The sequence below is a fragment of the Anser anser genome (assembly GCF_964211835.1).
Source record: "Anser anser genome assembly, chromosome: 7".
Lineage (NCBI taxonomy): Eukaryota > Metazoa > Chordata > Aves > Anseriformes > Anatidae > Anser > Anser anser.
The window spans coordinates 40959715-40977681 of NC_139727.1; the positions used below are offsets into that span (position 1 = coordinate 40959715).

The window sequence follows — 17967 nt, forward strand, 5'->3', positions numbered from 1 at the left end:
TTCGTAGCCCTCCTCTGTGCACTCTCCAACAGTTGCATGTCCTTTTTGTACTGTGGTGCCCAGAACTGCACACAGTACTCGAGGTGAGGCCGCACCAGCGCAGAGTAGAGCGGGACAATCACCTCCCTTGACCTACTAGCGATGCCGTGCTTGATGCACCCCAGGACACGGTTGGCCCTCCTGGCCGCCAGGGCACACTGCTGGCTCATATTCAACTTGCTGTCAACCACAACCCCCAGATCCCTCTCTTCTAGGCTGCTCTCCAGCGTCTCATCGCCCAGTCTGTACGTGCAGCCAGGGTTTCCCCGTCCCAGGTGCAGGACCCGGCACTTGCTCTTATTGAACTTCATGCGGTTGGTGATCGCCCAGCTCTCCAACCTATCCAGATCCCTCTGCAAGGCCTTTCCACCCTCATTCGAGTCCACAACTCCTCCAAGTTTGGTGTCATCAGCAAACTTGCTCAAAATACCTTCTATTCCTACATCCAGATCGTTTATAAAAATATTGAAAAGTACCGGCCCTAAAATGGAGCCTTGAGGGACCCCACTGGTGACCGCCCGCCAGCCTGACGCAGCCCCATTTACCATAACCCTTTGGGCCCTGCCCGTTAGCCAATTGCTCACCCATCGTATGATGTTTTTATTTAGCTGTATGGTGGACATTTTGTCCAGTAGGATCCTATGGGAAACCGTGTCAAAAGCCTTGCTGAAGTCCAAAAAAATCACATCAGCTGGTTTCCCTTGGTCCATCATACGGGTGATCTTATCATAAAAGGAAATCAGGTTAGTTAGGCAGGACCTACCCTTCACAAACCCATGCTGGCTGGGACCAATGACTGCTTTGTCCCCCAGGTGCACCTCAATAAGTTCGAGAACCATCTTCTCCATGATTTTACCAGGCACTGACGTGAGACTGACAGGCCTGTAATTGCTAGGGTCTTCTTTCTGACCCTTCTTGTAAATCGGCACAACATTTGCCAGCTTCCAGTCTACTGGGACCTCCCCAAATTCCCAGGATCGTTGAAAAATAATTGAGAGAGGTTCCGCGATGACGTCCGCCAGCTCTTTCAGCACCCGGGGATGAATCCCATCCGGACCCATGGACTTGTAGGGATCCAGGTGGAGTAGCAAATCCCGCACACGTTCAGGGTCGGTTGGGAGTTTGTCATCCCCACCGTCCCGGTCCTCCAGCTCAGGGCACCCTGGGTCCCGAAGCCCATCATCGGCATTGAAGACAGAGGCAAAGAAGGCGTTAAGCGTCTCTGCTTTACCTATGTCATTGTCTGTGAGGAGACCTTCCCTATCAAGGAGCGGCCCTATGTATTCTTTAGTTCTCCTTTTTCCATTCACATATCTGAAAAAGCCCTTTTTATTTTCTCTCACAGACACAGCCAGCTTCAACTCTAGGTGTGCTTTGGCCACACGAATTTTCTGCCTACAAACACGAACAGCATCCCTGTATTCTTTCCATGACACCTGGCCCTCCTCCCAGTAGCGAAACACTCTCTGTTTCCGCCTAATCTCCATTAGAATGTTCCTGGTCAGCCACGCCGGCCTCCTGCCCCGCCTGCCTGACTTGCGATATTTAGGAATTGCCTGATCTTGTGCTTCTAGGAGGCATCGCTTAAAGAATGACCAGCACTGGTGGACATCGAGGCCTTCAAGAGCAGTTTCCCAGGGGACCTTGCTGACTAGTTCCCTGAGCAGCCTGAAGTCCGCTTTCCCCATATCTAGGGATGAGGTTTTGGTGGCACTTTTCCTTCTGTCACCGTAAATTTTGAACTCAACCACTTCATGGTCGCTTTGACCAAGGCGGCCACCAATCACCACATCTCCCACCAGACCCTCCCTGTTTTCTAGCAACAGGTCTAGGAGGGCACCTTTCCTAGTTGGCTCCGTTAGCAGTTCTTTACTCTGTTCTTTACTCTTTTTTTCTTTTACCGCTGTGGAGGACCTCCAACACATGCAAAGTTCAGAGCATTCGGGGCAATACGGGCGTTTGAGGACGGTATGACCATTCGCATCCCAAGCCCTCCCGGCCAGCGGGGAGCTCCCCCAGGCTCGGCAGGCAGCCAGCGGGCTGCGCGTGCACAGCAGCTGCGAGGGACGGCACGCTCGCTCCCTTCTCGGCAGGCTGCCTCACCGAAGCTGCCTTCGCCCAGCAGCACCGCGCTGAAGGGCGAGCACGCACCGCCTCACAAGCCCTGCCTGGCCAGCAGCTCCGGCCCTGTCTCTAAGCACGTTCCTGCTGTGAGGTTGCATAACGATGCGGCAAGGCGATCCAAAATACACACGGCACCTCCACAGGTGTGGGATTTAGTCCTCCTTGGACACCACCAATGCTAAAATGTGCACAGGGCAGATAGACTTAAAAACAAATAATTTTACAATTATTTAAAAGTTCAGCATGTTGAGCCTGCAGTAAGATGTACACGGTGTTAGCGCTATCCGCTGGCATTTCAAATAGTCTTTTTGGGTCTTCCAACCAGACACAGCTCTGGCATACGTTAGCTCTACATATTTCAACATTGAATTTGCTCCATTATGTCACTATGGCTTAACCACTCATGTTATTTTCAGTACACCTTTAATGCTTACCAAAACATCAAACATCTTAAAAGGATGATTAGTCTGGAAGCCAACCAAACTTAGCATCATTCTGCTGGACACACATTAGGCAGCATACTTGTCTGGCTGTGAAAGGATTTCAACACTTCATTTAGTCCCAACTCTCTTAAAAAAAAAAAAAAAAAAAAAAAAGGTCACACCTGAAGAGTTTCACTTCACACTGTCCCTGATTGAAAGACCGATGAGCTGACCACCCCCTGGGTGCTCTGCCTCCAGAGCATGCATTTCCTATTGTAGCTAACAATGAAAGGAGAAGGGCTTGTTAATCTTTTTTTTATTTTTAAGACATGAATTTGCTTTGTACAGCCCTTTGGTGCTTTGCCCTCCTGAAATCCTACAATCAGAATGGTAAGGAAAAAAAAAAAAAGTCTTTATTCTTCAAATAGAAAAGTTGCAGCAGGAAAAAAACGTCATTTCCTACATTTATGTATATCACCACATATAGGTCTTAAAAATAACTATTTTTGCAGAATATTCCTGTGTTCAAATAAATAGGTGTTCTAACTGAAGTGTTTACGGTAGGATTCAAATATTATCTTCTTCAAATAGAAGTGTTTCTTTTTCTCCTAACCCCCACTCCATCAATCATCTGCATTATTTTTATGCAGGAAGAAATACTTCAGAGTTGAACAAATCCTCTATCAGGCTCGATTTGCCGTGCTGTCAGAGTGTAGGTAATGGCTTTGTAGCCTTAAAGTCAAGGAGTGGAGTATCTGTAGCCACACCTAGCTGAAGAAGTGACTCATAACTTGGTTGTGACAGGTTTATAACTTTTCTTCTCCACTGGAAAATGCACAAGTTGCAATTAAAACCTGGGCGAGGCTGGACAAACCCAGAAATGTCTGGAATTATTCTGAAGTTTTAATTGAAGTGGCACTGAATGAAGCAGCTGCGGCTGGGTGGGAATGCGACTGTGACATTTAGCAGAGTGTCACAGAACAGAAATCACAGAAATCACACTTGCTATCACAGATATGACTAACTCACTTCTGTGTCTGACATCCGTCTTCTCAGAGCTGCGAAATCAAGTTAATTCCTACTTTAATCTGGGAGCAGAGAGATGAGCAATTCCGTTCAAACCAAATAATAAGTTCCTGTCAAAAGTAACTTGAAAATTAACGTTCTAGCAAGATGTTCGTACTTAACCAGCTGCCTAGGTCTTAAAATATCATAATGGGCCATTTCTAGATGAATGGCACATCACAGGTACGTGGCACCGGCTATCCCCAAAACAGAGTCCACTTCGGTTAGAGGTCACTGAATGTTCTTCTAATCCACTAACTGAGAACGAAATCTGAAAAGAGCCAGTGACAAAACAGAGGTGTATTTGTTTTTCGTTACATTAACAGGGTTGCGAATATTTGGCTCGCATTTTAACCTGAAAGACTCCACGGACACACCCGGTCCCTTCCGACAGCTCCCCAGGTGAGACGGCCGCGGCAGCGCCTGTGCAATGCTGAGCGACGGGAAGCGCGGTGAGCAGCCCCTGCAGCACGGCGGCAGGGACGGGCCCTGGGCAGGACGGAGCAAAGAAACGCTCGTGTCAAAGGAAATAATAACCTTAAACTTAAGTGACGTGAATCTAATTTGAAACAAGACTGAATTCCTTGCCTTTATGCAAATAAGCCACACAGCCCCCAGCAGTGCCGAGAAACGAGGACAACTGTGCATGGGAAGGGCAAGCAGCAAAGGTCTTCCGAGGACTTTGAGGACTAGCTGAAGGTGAGAAAAGCACACATAGGAAACAACGTTTAGGATTTGCTGGCACTCTTCTACTTTGACTGAGAAAAGCTGAAATGCAGAAACAGATTTACATCTTCACAGAACATACTATCTGAACTCAGAACCAAAAATGTAGCGTGGCTCCCATCCAAGCGATTATGACCTCATGATATTCAAGCAGAGCAAGTCTGCAGCTATACTTTATGTTCTCTGTGCTTTAAAATTATTTCTATGGGCCACATCAGCCAGAAGGCAAACAGACGCAAAACCACACAGAGTTGCTGTAAGAATATTTTGCTAAACATCCAAAGACCCCCAGCTGAGGAAGTAACCTCCCTCCAAGTGGAATAGAAAGCAGCTATTGCCCACTCCCATCAACCACAGTTTCTGCAAAATGGTACCACTGACAGGAGGTGGGAAAGAGGACCCAAGAGGACCAAAGAGGAGGGACTTCGTTTTTGAAGAAAGAAGCTGAAAAACAAGGTTCCTGTGGGTGCGTTGGCCCAAGGGCCCCGCACAGAGCAGCGACCAGGGGCAACAGCAGCAAAGACAGGCTAGACCATGCTGGTGGTGCAGTAGTGCCATAAGATATGATCAAATTAAGTAAAGAAACCTGCTGTCAACCATGAGTCCACATAGACTGAAAGTACAGGCTGAAACGTGAAGGCTACAGCGTGATCAGAATTACTGCTGTTCTGCCAGGAAGGCAAGCTGTCTGCTGCATGCTAACAGGTATCTGAGAGGGGAAAAGGGCAAGAAATGCAAGGGTAAGGGCATTCATGATTGTCCCAATCTACATGGATTGGGCCAAAACCAAATTAGGGGATAATTTCCAAACGTGATTTTAGAGACTACCAGCTGCTGTTTTACGGAACAGAGTGAATGCACACGAGAGGTGAACCCTGGCTTGCTCCTAAGTAACGTGCAAGATCTCACTCCAAATGCTGTAGTTGAAAGTCACATGCAACTCTAATACTGTTCACCCTCCCTGTAAGAGCAAAGACTTAAAATACATTAAAACCTGTGATCAACTTGAGAAATACAGACTACAGGAAACAAGGAAGCTCATTAAATGTAGACAGTAAAGCAACTATGATAACTAAATCCTTACAGGTGGCATGGAAGCTGTTAAGTCCATCCAGAGTATTCACAGCCTGTGGATACCATCACTTAAAAAGGCTCGGAGAAAATCAGGAGAAAGCCAGCACAGCCCCCTAGCATGCTGATACAGGACGACATAAGGAAGAAGGTGGTATCCTTCAGACAGCTCAAGCAACATCCGAATTAAGACAATAAGAATGGACCAAACTCCTGGAGACTAAACATAAAATGCAATTAGGCAGGCCAAAATGGAAAAGAAGTGAGGAAGCAGAAGAAATCCAATTATAAATTATAGCATAATAAACCCTAATAGCCTTTCTTCCAATAGCAATAACCTGTTAACTTGGTTATGCTTAGGGGCTCCGTCCTCAGCGATGCAGACTACCACAAGGAATGCCGGGCGCAGGCCACGTTTACAGGCAGGAGCTGCTCAGTACAGAGAGGGAAAATAGCACCCCTTCTACAGAAACATTTCCAAATCTGCACCAGTGTAATTTAGTGGAAAACTCTCGTGGCTCCTCAGCCAGGCTACAAAGCAAGCAGGCTCCTCTCCCAGTAGCAACATTTTTGACATTGCTGAAGAAGCGTTGTGTACAGAAGTGTTCACACGGTGCTGAGAGGCTGCCGAAAGTTTCTGTTTAGCTCAAGTTCTTTCCTTACAATGCCAGAGAGCAATTACTGGATCACAGCATGAAAAACACAATAGAAAAGACATTTTCTTCAGTCAAGAGGTGATTCAGCTATCAAAGAGTTTCTTTTGTTTTTATTTGTGGGAAAAAATCGCTGTGTTTAGCTGTCTAAAGCTGAAGTTCCCAAGGTCATCCTGGCAGTCAGCTGCAGCGGAGGTACCTGCGGTTCTGTGCTTCTCCTCACATTCTTTCCTCCCTAAACAGCCTGAAACGCGCAAAGTTCACTCGAGGTCAGTAGTACTGGAAGGCGAGCAGGACGAGAAACTGTGACTAACCAGGGCACGTTTTGCCTTTGCAGCTGTAAACAGGGAGCAAAGCATATGCCATCACTCCTTCCGTTCCCTCATACAGAAGCTATCCATAATATATAAAGGAAATGTGCGGCAGCAGCCAAGCCAGCGCTGAGAAAATAGGCCGTGCTGCTTCTTCCTGGAAGAGCTCCCCTTGCCAGCGGAGCGAGTCAGCCGGGCAGGCCGCGGTGCGTCACGGCCCCGCTGCACGGGACGCGGCCAGGGAAGGCGACGGCGCTGCCTGCGGGACTGGCGTCGCAGGAGAGCAGGAGGCCAAGAAAAACACCAGCTGAGCCACGAGTCCTCGGACACCAGGCTGGGCATGAGGGAAGGGGCCTGCTTTGCCGAGGGCTGGGTGCAGGGGGGGTGGTACAGGAACCAGACACGTCCCTGAGAGCAGGGTTTGTAACTCGGCTTGGGACCGGTCTAAGAGCAGGCATTCGGGTCTGGGGGCAGAGGGAAAGGCGACGAAGGCAGCAACTGCCACGGTTAAACATAGTGCAATCTAAAGCCCACGGGCTGAAGTTCGGCATACGTTTATATACCTTATTGATAAACAGAGGGTAAGAAATACAGGTAATTAGACTAAAGACCTGGCTTTAAGGTAACTTTCCAACTTCTAAACCACAGATTTTCTTTAGAGTTTGGAAGAGAGGCAAAAATCCCATGGGAAAATCTGTTGCTTCTCTCACCTAGAACTAATCAGATGTTTTTTATGTCACTTAGCATGTAATATGTATCTATTAGTGAAATCTGATTCCTTACGCCAACCGGTTGTTTCTCTCCTTATAGTAAATGCTATTTCTGTGGCTTGCACTACATTTTTTAAAAATATAAATACACTTTGAACATGCTTTGTTTTCAAGGCACTAGTTGTCAAAGACCAATATCAAAGTGCCAGCCAAGAACCGGGGTTCGTTTAATCATAAACAGATAATGGGAAACACGACGAGAAACAACTGCTGGTGAGCTGGCAACAACAACGCTTCACACAGCATATGTCAGGGGGCACGAGGCAGCTGGCTGGGCACGATGCTATTTCGAGAGCACATTTGGAAACATCTCTGTCAGGAGCTTTTCTCGCGAAGTGTGGCAAGAGCACAGCGTCACTTTCTTCCAAGTGCAACTCGAATACACAACAGTAAGCCACTAAACCAGAAACATCCCTGGCAAACACACTGTGCTTTAATTCTGAGAAGTACACAGAGGTGTTGCACCCCTCATCGCACAGCCTGCGCCACACCACTCCCGCCGGGCTCGTGGAGCAGCTTCCCAGCAACTGGAGACAAGTGACAAGTGGCAACCATCGGGACTCCCTCCTTTGGGCAGCCGCCCCTCGGCTGCGGTACACAGCCCTCCCCTTTTACGAGATACACAAACATGTTTGGTGGTGACACTGAGCTCCCAAGCAGAAGCAACTGAACAGAAATGTTTGAGGAAAATCCCACACAAGTGCCCAACAACTTTAAACAGGTTTATTCACTGCAAAACAAGCAATAGAACGTATTTGTCTGAATCTTCCTCTGTCAACATAACCTTTTGTATTTTAAGCTCAAAACTTCAGAAAGCAAAAAAGCTTACAAAAAAAAGCTTACAAAAGCTAATTAGTTCCTTGACTTTAATTAACCTATTCTTTGAATATAATGGAAAGCAGGGGCTTTCTGTATACAAATTAAACTTAAAAAAAAAAAAAAAAATCACAAGAATCTGACAATTTAAAAAAAGTCCTGCTCATAAAACACATACATTACAAAATCAACAAATACGTTCATCCAGTTCAAGAGACTTAATTATTAGCAACTTTAATTTCAGTTTTCAGATTAGCAGAATACCCCCAAAAGAATGTACCCGTGCCAACATTTGAATTCTCTCTCAAATTTCACGCATTCATTTATATGTTTATGGGATTGAAAGGCATCCAGTTCACCCCAAAAGCACATTAGTGGACAACAAACAAACAAAAAGCAGGCAGACACAAAAGTACTAAGCTAAGAACTAACAGTGACTGCACAGCGAGGACCCCGGCCCTTTCGGCTGGGAGGGACCCCCAGAGGGCAGCTGGCCCAGGGCTGGCCCACGCTCCTGCTTTTGTCAGGGTCACTTTGAAACAGGGCATGAGGCTGCTCACACCCTCGGCCAGTCGAGATGGGACTTCCCCCAAGGATGGGAATTCCACCCTGTCCGGGCACCACGTCCAGCATTACAGCACCCTCCTGGGAAGAGCTGTGTCCTCGTATCTAGCCTGGGTTTTCCTTGCTGCAGCTGCATTGACTGACTTTGGCCACGCACCACTGTGCAGTGCCAGTCCTCCACCCCCCCTACCTCCATCCCTCCCTGGATGGCTGGTGATATCCAAAACACAGACACGAGTGATATCCAACTGTTTTATTTTTAAAAGTTTATTATTATACATGCAACTAACTGTAGTGGCAATTTGACGTACACAAAAATGGCCAATAAAAATACTGTCTGTTGAATTTTTAATTTAACTTTCAAATTGTTAAAACTGCTTAACTGCTTCTTAAAAAAAAAAAAAAATCTTAGATGCTGAGGTCATAGATGTGATCCAATAGAAGTAGCTGCTGTCACGATGTAAGCAGACTGTGGCCAACAATGTGACATAAAATCTTCCCTATCAGTTCAGTAACAGAACAAAGCCAGTGCTCACTTCATGCTGATATAAGATTTCAAGGCATGAGGCCCTGCCTGCATTCGAGCTGCAGGTATTCTACTCATTGCGTATGTAAATTTAAAATTTGTTTTTAGATATGTTTGTTGCTAATACAAAGTGATAAAACACTATAAAACCTTCAAGACTGAGTTTCTTAAAAATAAAATCAGTACCATTTGGATCCACTAGTGATCTATTCCTTTATTACAACAAAAGTTTCAAGGTATCCACAAAATTATGACACATAAAACATTAGTTTTATATATGTATATAACCGGATAATCACTACGGACTGAACATGCCAGTCAATCAGAAAATAAAATGGTCAACTTTCAACAGGTAAGTAAGTAAGAGTTTTGGTAATCACAGAACTTGCCCCACAAGTTCTCTCTCCAGAGCAGAGATGTGATAATGAATGAAAAGCAACTAATATCCAGTTGCCTTATAAGATTACTTTCCCATACCTACAAAGAAGACACCCACAGAACAGTAAGCTGAAATTAATTTCACTTAAATTCTTAAGTTCTTAATACAATGCATAAGGAATAAACAACACAAATAAAGTAATGAATCCATAAATGGACCGCATACCATACCCAAAAATTAAATAAAGACAACTTAGTTCAAATGTATTTCTGTAACCAAGGAACTAAGTAACATCAATGGGAGGTTGCAAGCCTAAAGAAATCTTCTCTAACTTGAACCGTACTGAACTCAGGCAGGTTTCAGAAAATAAGTGCTTTTGCAGAAAGGTGCTGGAGCCCCTCTGGATGAACATAGGTCCTGTGAAAGAGGAACTCCAGCTGCAGAGAGGAACTCCAGCTGCAGAGCTCTTCATTTGTCACTGCTGATCACTAATGAGGCTCTTGCTACACAAGACCACCTACTTCTCTTGTCATCTGCATTCAAGATCACAGCCCACCAGGCCTCCATTCACCACCCACTTCCTGCATACTTTCTACCACCATGATTTAGGCTGTCTAACAGTAAAGACGTGCCAGAACAGCCTGTTACCTTTCTAAGCACTTATTTCTTCCCCAGAAGGGCTTTAAATCACAGAATGGTTTGGGTTGGAAGGAACCTTAAAGATCATCCAATTCCAACCCCCTGCCATGGGCAGGGACACCTCCCACCGGCCCAGGCTGCCCAAAGCCCCCCCGCCTGGCCTTGGGCACTGTGGGGGGCACCCACAGCTCCTCTGAGCAACCCGTTACAGGCCCTCACCACCCTCTGAGCAAAGAATTTCCTCCTAACCTCTAATCTAAATCTCCCCTCTTTTAGTTTAAACCCATTCCCTCTTGCCCTGTCATTATCTGATGGAGCAAAGAGTCGCTCTCCACCTTTTTTATAAGCCCTCTTTTATTATTGAAAAGCTGCTGTGAGGTCCCCCTGGAGCCTTCTCTTCTCCAGGCTGAACACCCCCAGCTCCCTCAGCCCCTGTCTGTAGGAGAGGTGCTCCAGCCCCTTGATCATCCTCGTGGCCTCCTCTGGACTCGTTCTCTGGACCCTGTCCTTGTGCTGGGGGCCCCAGCGCTGAGCGCAGGGCTGCAGGTGGGCTCTCAGGAGGGCAGAGGGGCGCGATGCCCCTCGCCGTGCTGCCCACGCGGCCGTGGGTGCAGCGCAGGTACGGGTGGTCTCGGGGCGCCGAGCACGCTGCCGGCTCCGCCAGCCAGCACCCCCGGCCCTTCTGCTCAGGGCTGCTGTCAATAACGCTTGAAGTCCCTCACCTTCCGAGGAACTTACGGGTCAAAAATCCATCAATACAGGAGTTACGGGAAAAATATCTTTTATTTATTTATTTGTGTTCACTTTTGGGGATTCAGGTGTAAAAATTGCACCCCTGAAGCTTTCACTATCTATGTGTATCCCCCGGGGAAGTGTCTTCATTAACAAATCAGGGAAAAGAACGGAAAATAAACCATCAGATGTACCAAAAACCGGTACTTTCAGAACTTCCCTGCTCTCGCGGCCGCCAGGCGGCTCGGCCACCGCCAAGGGGCGAGCGGCGGCCGCGGCCCCGCAGCTGCCCCGGGCACGGCAGAGCCGCCGGGGACCTCGGGGACCTCCGGGACCTCCTCATCCTCATCCTCATCCTCGTCTCCACCCTCCCACCCCTCTCCTTCCCCGCTCCCCGCCGCCCGGCCCGGGCCGAGCCGCCCCGCGCCGCCCCCTCCCCGCGGGGAGCCGTGCGGTGACGTCACGGCGCGGGCCGGCCGGCCATGGGCGCCATTTTGAAACGCCGGGCCCTCCCCTCCCTCCCTCCCGCGGCGGCAGCTCGGCGCGGCGGCTCCCACCCGCTCCCGGCCGGCGCCTCCCCCCGCGGCCCCCCGCCCCCGCCGCACCGGCACCGCGCGACATGGCAGGTGGGGCGCGGGGGGACGCGGCCGCCGCCCGCCCGGCCTCCGCGGGAGCCGCCGCCGCCGCTGCTGCTGCTGCTGCAGGCCGGGCCGGGCCGGGCCCAACGCGCCGGGCCGGGGCCGGGAGGCGGCGCTGCGGGGAGCCGGGCACCGAGGGGCTGCGGGGCCGGGGCCTGGGGCTGGGGCTGGGGCCGGGGCCCGGGCCGCGGCGGGCGTGGGGAGGGCCGCGGGGGGCAGGGGCCGGGCGGCGGGGGCGGCGGGCAGGGCCGGCTCCCTCCCTTCCCTTCCTTCCCCCCTCACCGCGGTCTCTTCCCCCGCAGGGGTGGCAGGCGGCGGCGGCGGTAACGGTAACGACTTCCAGTGGTGCTTCTCCCAGGTGAAGGGGGCCATCGACGAGGACGTGGCGGAAGGTAAGGGAGGAGCGGGCCCGGCCCCTCGGCCCCCCGCGGGCGGCGGCGGGGCCGCGGCAGCCCCCGGCCATGACTAAGCTGCCGCCCGGGCTTCCAGCGCGACCGCGGGAGAGCCGAACGGGGAGGCGGCGGGGCCTCCCCCTGCGCCCTCGTGCCCATCGGCAGCGAGGAGCGGGACGGCGGGGATGGAACGGGGGCAAACGCACCCGCAGCCTGCCAGGCTCGTCGGGTTTCGCTCCTGACGGAAATGGAGCGGCGGAGCGTGCAGCTCTGTCATGTGTACTCGTTTTAAGAGTGGCGTTCGAAGGCTTCCTGCGGCTGGGGGGAGGTTTCCTGCCTTCATGGTGACGTGGGGAAGCTGCAAACAGGGATGCTGAGGTAGGGGAAGTGGGCACACCTTTACGCCTTCTCTGAAACTTTCCAAGCCTGTCATGTGTGGGAATGAGTACAAAAAAAAAAGGTTTTACTCGGGGGGGGGGGGGGGGGGGGGAGTGTTTCTCTGTAGTATGTAGAAATGACATGAGTTCCTAAGTCCGAGGTGAAGACCCTTTCTCTCTAAATTTTCCGTATTCAAACCGTTCAGGTTGGAGATCCTGAATTCTGATTTCTGAATTTTTGGGTAGACCTGTGCGGAGCCAGGAGTTGGACTCGATGATCCTTGTGGGTCCCTTCCAACTCAGGGTATTCTATGATGCTGTTTAGAAAAGGGAGTGTGGAATGAGTATGAAACACAATTCTGTGCTACTTATTAAGATTTTTACTGCATTAATTGAAATTGCTGTATCTACTGTGTTAAGTGAAATAACTAATGACTGGTGTGTGGTCTTCACGGGCTGTGTATTTTATTTTTACTGGATGCAGTAAATATTTTTTTCTTAGTGTCTGCTGCAGGGAAATAACATTGACGGTGTTTTCATTTTCATGCCACTTGTTTTGGCATTCCATTCAAAATAAGAGCTCTGGGAGGAATAGACATGAAAACTACTCAAGAAACTAGTACTCAGACTTGGCCGTTGTTTTCGTCCTTTTATTTTTTACTAAGTACGTTTTGCGCCACGTACTATTGTTTTGAAGTGCCTAGAATTCTTTTGAAAATACGTTTCAGTAGCTTTCATGAATTTCCCCAATGGTCTTTTTTCTCAGTTTCTCTCACTGTGTAACTAAACTTCAGTTCTCCATGTTGAATAGATGTGCTTCTATGAGCACATTGCTTCCCTGTCAGCAGCTGAGCAACAAGAATTTGTGTAGTGCTGGAAAGCTTTTAGTTTTTGAAATACCAGAATGTCTTAAATCCATTTAATTATTTAAGCACATAACAGGGCTGTTCAAGGAGGAACTTAGATTACTGATGAGACATATCACCAAGGCCGAGTTCTTCGTTAGAGGGGAAAGCTCTCTGTTCTGAGCAATGCTTAGAGGAAGTAGGGGTGATAGTGCTCCAACACTTCTGTCCTGGAATTGCCCATATGTACCTTATTAATGCAACTTTTCCTGGTGTGAGGACTGCAGGTTGAGTGTGACACTTGTTACATAGGAGGAATTTATTTTTTTCATGGAGGAATTTATTTTTTTCATGGGGCAATTAATGTAAGTAAGCATTTAGCACCTGTTTTTTTACTGAATTGGTGCTAGAGTTTTGTTTTCCTACTGGAGTATGAGAACTACTTAGAGATTTTGGGACTCTGTCTATATTTTGATTTCTGCCTTTTTTTTCCTGTTAGTTTTTGCCTTGAAATCAGAATTGAGTACAGAATTAATGGTTTATTTGCTAGTAATTGTCTGAATTTGACTCTGCAGTATGCAGTGAGAATGCAATTCTATTGCTAAACTTTTGTTCCCAGTTACGGAGATATTTATCCATCACTGTTTGTCTGACATCTTTTGCCCAACCCACGTTTAAATGTGTTGGATGTGCTGCTGCTGACCTGGGATAGCCTTGCTGCAAATACTACGTACAGCCACTGTGAGTTCCACGTACATTGTTGTGATGGGGAAAACTCACCTTTTTGTGATACTTTTTTTTCTTCCCCGTTTTGTGGAAAAAAATAGCTCTGTAAAAGAAACCCGAAAATGATAACGTGAAGTAGCTGTCAGCTGCATTAAATGCAGACATTTTTGCTAAATGTTCCTATGGGCAGTTCATTCAGCAGTAGAAATTAAGATGCCTGCTAGTCAGGCAATGTAACCAGAATCCCACTTCCTTTTGAACTGCAATTCTAGGATACGTTTTGTATTCAGTAGTTTTCTCAGATGTATTGCTTTGCCATAACCCCACTAATATTTTTATTCCTTTGCTATAGTTAGATTTGCGACTGTCATCTCTATTCACAGGATTTTGTCTAAGTCATGAGTATAGAAAATCGTTCTCTTTCTTTGTTTTCTGTGTATGGAACCGGCTTCTTCCGTGAGTAATCTCTGAAATCTGCACAATGCTCTGCTCAAATAAATAGAATACCAGTGTTTGTAATGGCCAGATTGGCCATTTAAAAAGATCAGGAAAATACACCAGGTTTTGAAATATGTAGTTTTCTAAAGCAGGAAAGTTTAGTTGGACTGAAGGAGGAGGAGGAAGATTGGATTAAAAACAGATACAGAATTGAAGAACTAGTATTGAGGATAGCAACAGGTTTAATCTTTTTTTGGGGGGGGGGAGGGGGAGAGTAGTAGTCTAAACTTGTGTTGTAATTTGGTTGTTAGTAAAAAAAAAAAAAAAAAAAACAAAACCCTGGGATTATGAAAACCACACTGATTGCCTGTGAAACCTTTTGTTCTTGGATTACCTTTTTTGGTAGAAATTAGCTTTCTAAATAAAGGCCTCAGGGTATTTTTGTGCTACCCAAGACCTAATTGTTTTTTGTGATTTCAGTGTTTAGTTTGTTTTGCATGCTCAAAAAATACTTTTTTTTTTTTCCTAGCAAAATATGAAACAGCTTATTTAAATAATGTACAGATAGTCCCAGATTCCTTTGGGACACATGCACTGCATATAATCCATGACTGCTTCTGGATGTAATTAGCAGCGTGTATATAAATATATATATTTTTAGTGGGTGTTATAAATCTTCCTAATTGATTTGTGCTAGTGACAAGTTGGACGTACTTGGGAGGGAAGTCTGGTCCTTGTCAGAACATGAACCTGTATGCTGTGGATCTTGGGTTTCCCATTACTGATGCTGGAATTTCTTTGGGTTTTGCTTCTAACTTCTCCCTCCCCCTCAAAGCAGTCTGTATGGATTTTTGAATTGTGGTTAACTGTTCCCTTCTGTAAATGCTGTTTTAATTCACTATTGGTAAGGCATATATTCCTGTTTCAGGTTTAAGCAGCTTTAATGGGTGGCTACTCCACTAAATGAGTATTGCTTTCTTCTCACAGCCTCATTAGCTGAAGTCTTCATCTGTTTTAAGTGTTTTATTTGAAGTCTTTTCTGGAGGAGCTGAGTGTAAAGCCAGGTCTTGCAAATAAGTGGTATACCCGGTGACCTGTTGTAATTGACGAGAGCTCCCTAGAAGCTCCCTTTCATTAACTTGCTAGGTATTTCACGGGAGCAGAACTCCTCTTGTTCTTCGGGGGGGGGGGGGGGAAATAAAGTTGTCGTTGAGGTTAAGAATTGTCATTGGCTTACAAACATAACTTGTGCTGTTGTAGTGGATTTTCTGCTCATTAAAGACTTTTTTTATCTGCATGTGAAGATCAAAGAAAAATGCTGTTTTGTTTTTTTTTTTTAAATTCTCCAACTAGTGATTTTGATAGCAGGGGTAAACTAAAGGATACCTTGTTATCATCAGTTCAACAAAGTCGTTAGTTAGCACAGTAACAAGCCTGGAGAGAAGTAAATCCACCTCACAAGTTTGTGAGAATGCAGAATATAAGTAGAGAAGAAAACCACGATCTGATAAAAATATATTGGACTATAATCCTGCACTACTTCTCAAGTCTGGAGACGAGTGCTTTAAAAACATCTTGTGTGTATAGCTGTCTTCACAAATAAGTGGCTCGAAAATGTTCAGGAGTTGAACTGGCTTATTTTTGCTGTTTTTAAAGCTGATTCTGGCATGATGGTGCCATTATATATGTGTGTGTATATATGTATTCCAAAAGAGGTACAGCTATTTGACATCTGGTTAAAACTGCATGGAAGAAATGACAAAACTGGTTATTATCTTTCAAGATTTTTTTCTGTAAGAACCGGGAAACACGGTGAGGGAGTCATTATTAAGCCACATGTATTGTTCCCTTTCATCCTAAATAATTGCTTATACCTGAAGATGTTGCTTGTTACTGGGAAGGGGCAGAAAGTCAGCTTTTAAGCTGTTTTTGTTTTGTCTGGTTTTTTTTTGTTTGACTGGTTTTTGTTTGGTTGATTGTTTTTTTCTTGAAAAAGGATTTTGCCATAAGCATAACATCAGAGGCGGTTTCACGGGCCTGTTCTCTGCTGTACCCAAAACATCAGGCAGTTGTTGCTGTTTCATGGTGGCATGTCGTGGTGTGCTCTTACCTTGATCCTTTTGCAGCCTTACCACATCTCCGCTCCCAGAAGGACAGCAGCATAGGCTGAAGAGGCACCATTTGTTGCAGGGACCAAAGTTTTTGATGGTTTCTTTGATCTTTCCTGCCTTGTGTGTCGTACAGTGTTCTGTATAATGCACACAATTACATTAAATCAGCTTTGGGGAATGCTCTCGTGCTTTTTAAATGTGGGCAGAAATAATTCTGCAAACAGTTTTGACCTGAGCCCATGTTATACAGTGGTTTCCTGCTGGAGAAAGTCGCCCTAATATTTTAGGGAGATCACTTCTGTTCTTTCGCGGAACCCACAACCAAGAATTTATCTCCACCCTTTATTTCACAACAAGCTATTCCCTAAAAACGTTGTTCTCAGATAGTAGTATTTAATAATAAGCACTCTTTTGAATTCCACTTCTGTCAGCCAACAATAAAAGCAGTGTGTTATGCCACTGGAAAGTAAATTGCACTGTCTTACTGTGTGAGTAAGTAACTCTGGATGCAGCAAGATGGTACGAGCGAGAAATGCTGCGTTAGTGAACTTTTGGAAGCTTCTAGTTCTTTCTCTGCTCCCATAATCTTTAGGTTATGGCTCCTCACAGTGAGGAAGCCCAGATTTACAAGTGAACAAGATATTCTTTAAAATAATTAAAAAAATACAGTCCAGGTGATCTTCATTCGAGCGGTCCTGTCAAGTAATGTGTGTGTGGAGGAGAGAATCTGCCATACTGGTGGTGAATTTAAACGTCATCTTTGCCGTGTTACCAAAGCCTGACTCGTTATGGAGGCACGTACTCATGCCTGCATACGCTTTCAGCCTGTGTAAGAAAAAGCAAGCATGAAGATAAAGTTAATTTCTATCTTGCTGAAGTTCAGCTTTCCTGCTCTTTATTCTTGTTGCCGCTTTGCCCTTGCGTTGTATGAACACATCGGGGCAACTGTGTGCCCTGTGAGCCCAGTGGAGATGGGTCTGATGTGACTCAAAGGACCTACAGCATCGCTTTGCTTGGTTCCATTGAGAAGAAACTGCGGACCTGTGTAAATAAGGGAGTTGCACTAACTGTCCCCTCTGAGCTGCCGGCTGTTAAGTCACTTTAACATTGGTTTAATGTGTGGGTTGGGGGGCAGGCGCTGGCAGCCACTCGAGGAAAGGGCTTGTGTTTGTGCGCCGCCTCTCAGCGACAGCGCTGGCTTCAGCCACCTTCTGCTGCTGCTCCAAGTGTCCCGTGCTGCGCGGCCTCCCCGCGCCCTTGGCTGACCTCTGATCTATTCAGGGATTTACATTAGTTCAAAAAGCAGGCTTATTATGCACCGAGTTAAATTCTGCTGGGTATGTAAAGGCAATTCAAGCCATTTTGCAAGTTGTTTGAATGTTAAAGGAGAAAAAAAAAAAGCACATTAGACCTGATGGATACTTTAAGTGGGCAGCACGTTGTAAGCTGGAAGAAATTCAGTCCGAGCAAAGCTATGCTGTCCTTGGTTTATTCTCCTGACCTCCTGATGCATTGTGCTTCTGTATTAAGTCTTCAATCACAAAAGTAGAAATCTGAAAATAGAGTCTAAAATATAGCATATTCTGAAAAAATAGGTTATTTT

At 46.6% G+C, this 17967-nt stretch overlaps 1 protein-coding gene and 1 long non-coding RNA gene across 3 annotated transcripts in view; one reads left to right on the forward strand and one right to left on the reverse strand.

The window, feature by feature from the left end:
* The window catches only part of LOC310902265, a 135140-nt gene extending 123257 nt beyond the window's left edge, over positions 1–11883 (reverse strand). The window contains exon 1 of the long non-coding RNA XR_014586593.1: positions 11758–11883. This is a non-coding gene — a long non-coding RNA (uncharacterized lncRNA). The remainder of the gene's footprint in view (positions 1–11757) is intronic.
* The window catches only part of PPP2R2D (protein phosphatase 2 regulatory subunit Bdelta), a 29442-nt gene continuing 22769 nt past the window's right edge, over positions 11295–17967 (forward strand). The window contains exons 1-2 of one of the 2 annotated variants that reach the window (XM_083843503.1): positions 11295–11463; positions 11778–11867. In XM_083843503.1, coding sequence (XP_083699629.1) covers positions 11457–11463; positions 11778–11867 — 97 coding nt within the window. In that variant the 5' untranslated portion in view covers positions 11295–11456. The remainder of the gene's footprint in view (positions 11464–11777; positions 11868–17967) is intronic. The other variant, XM_083843505.1, reaches the window with a different exon arrangement.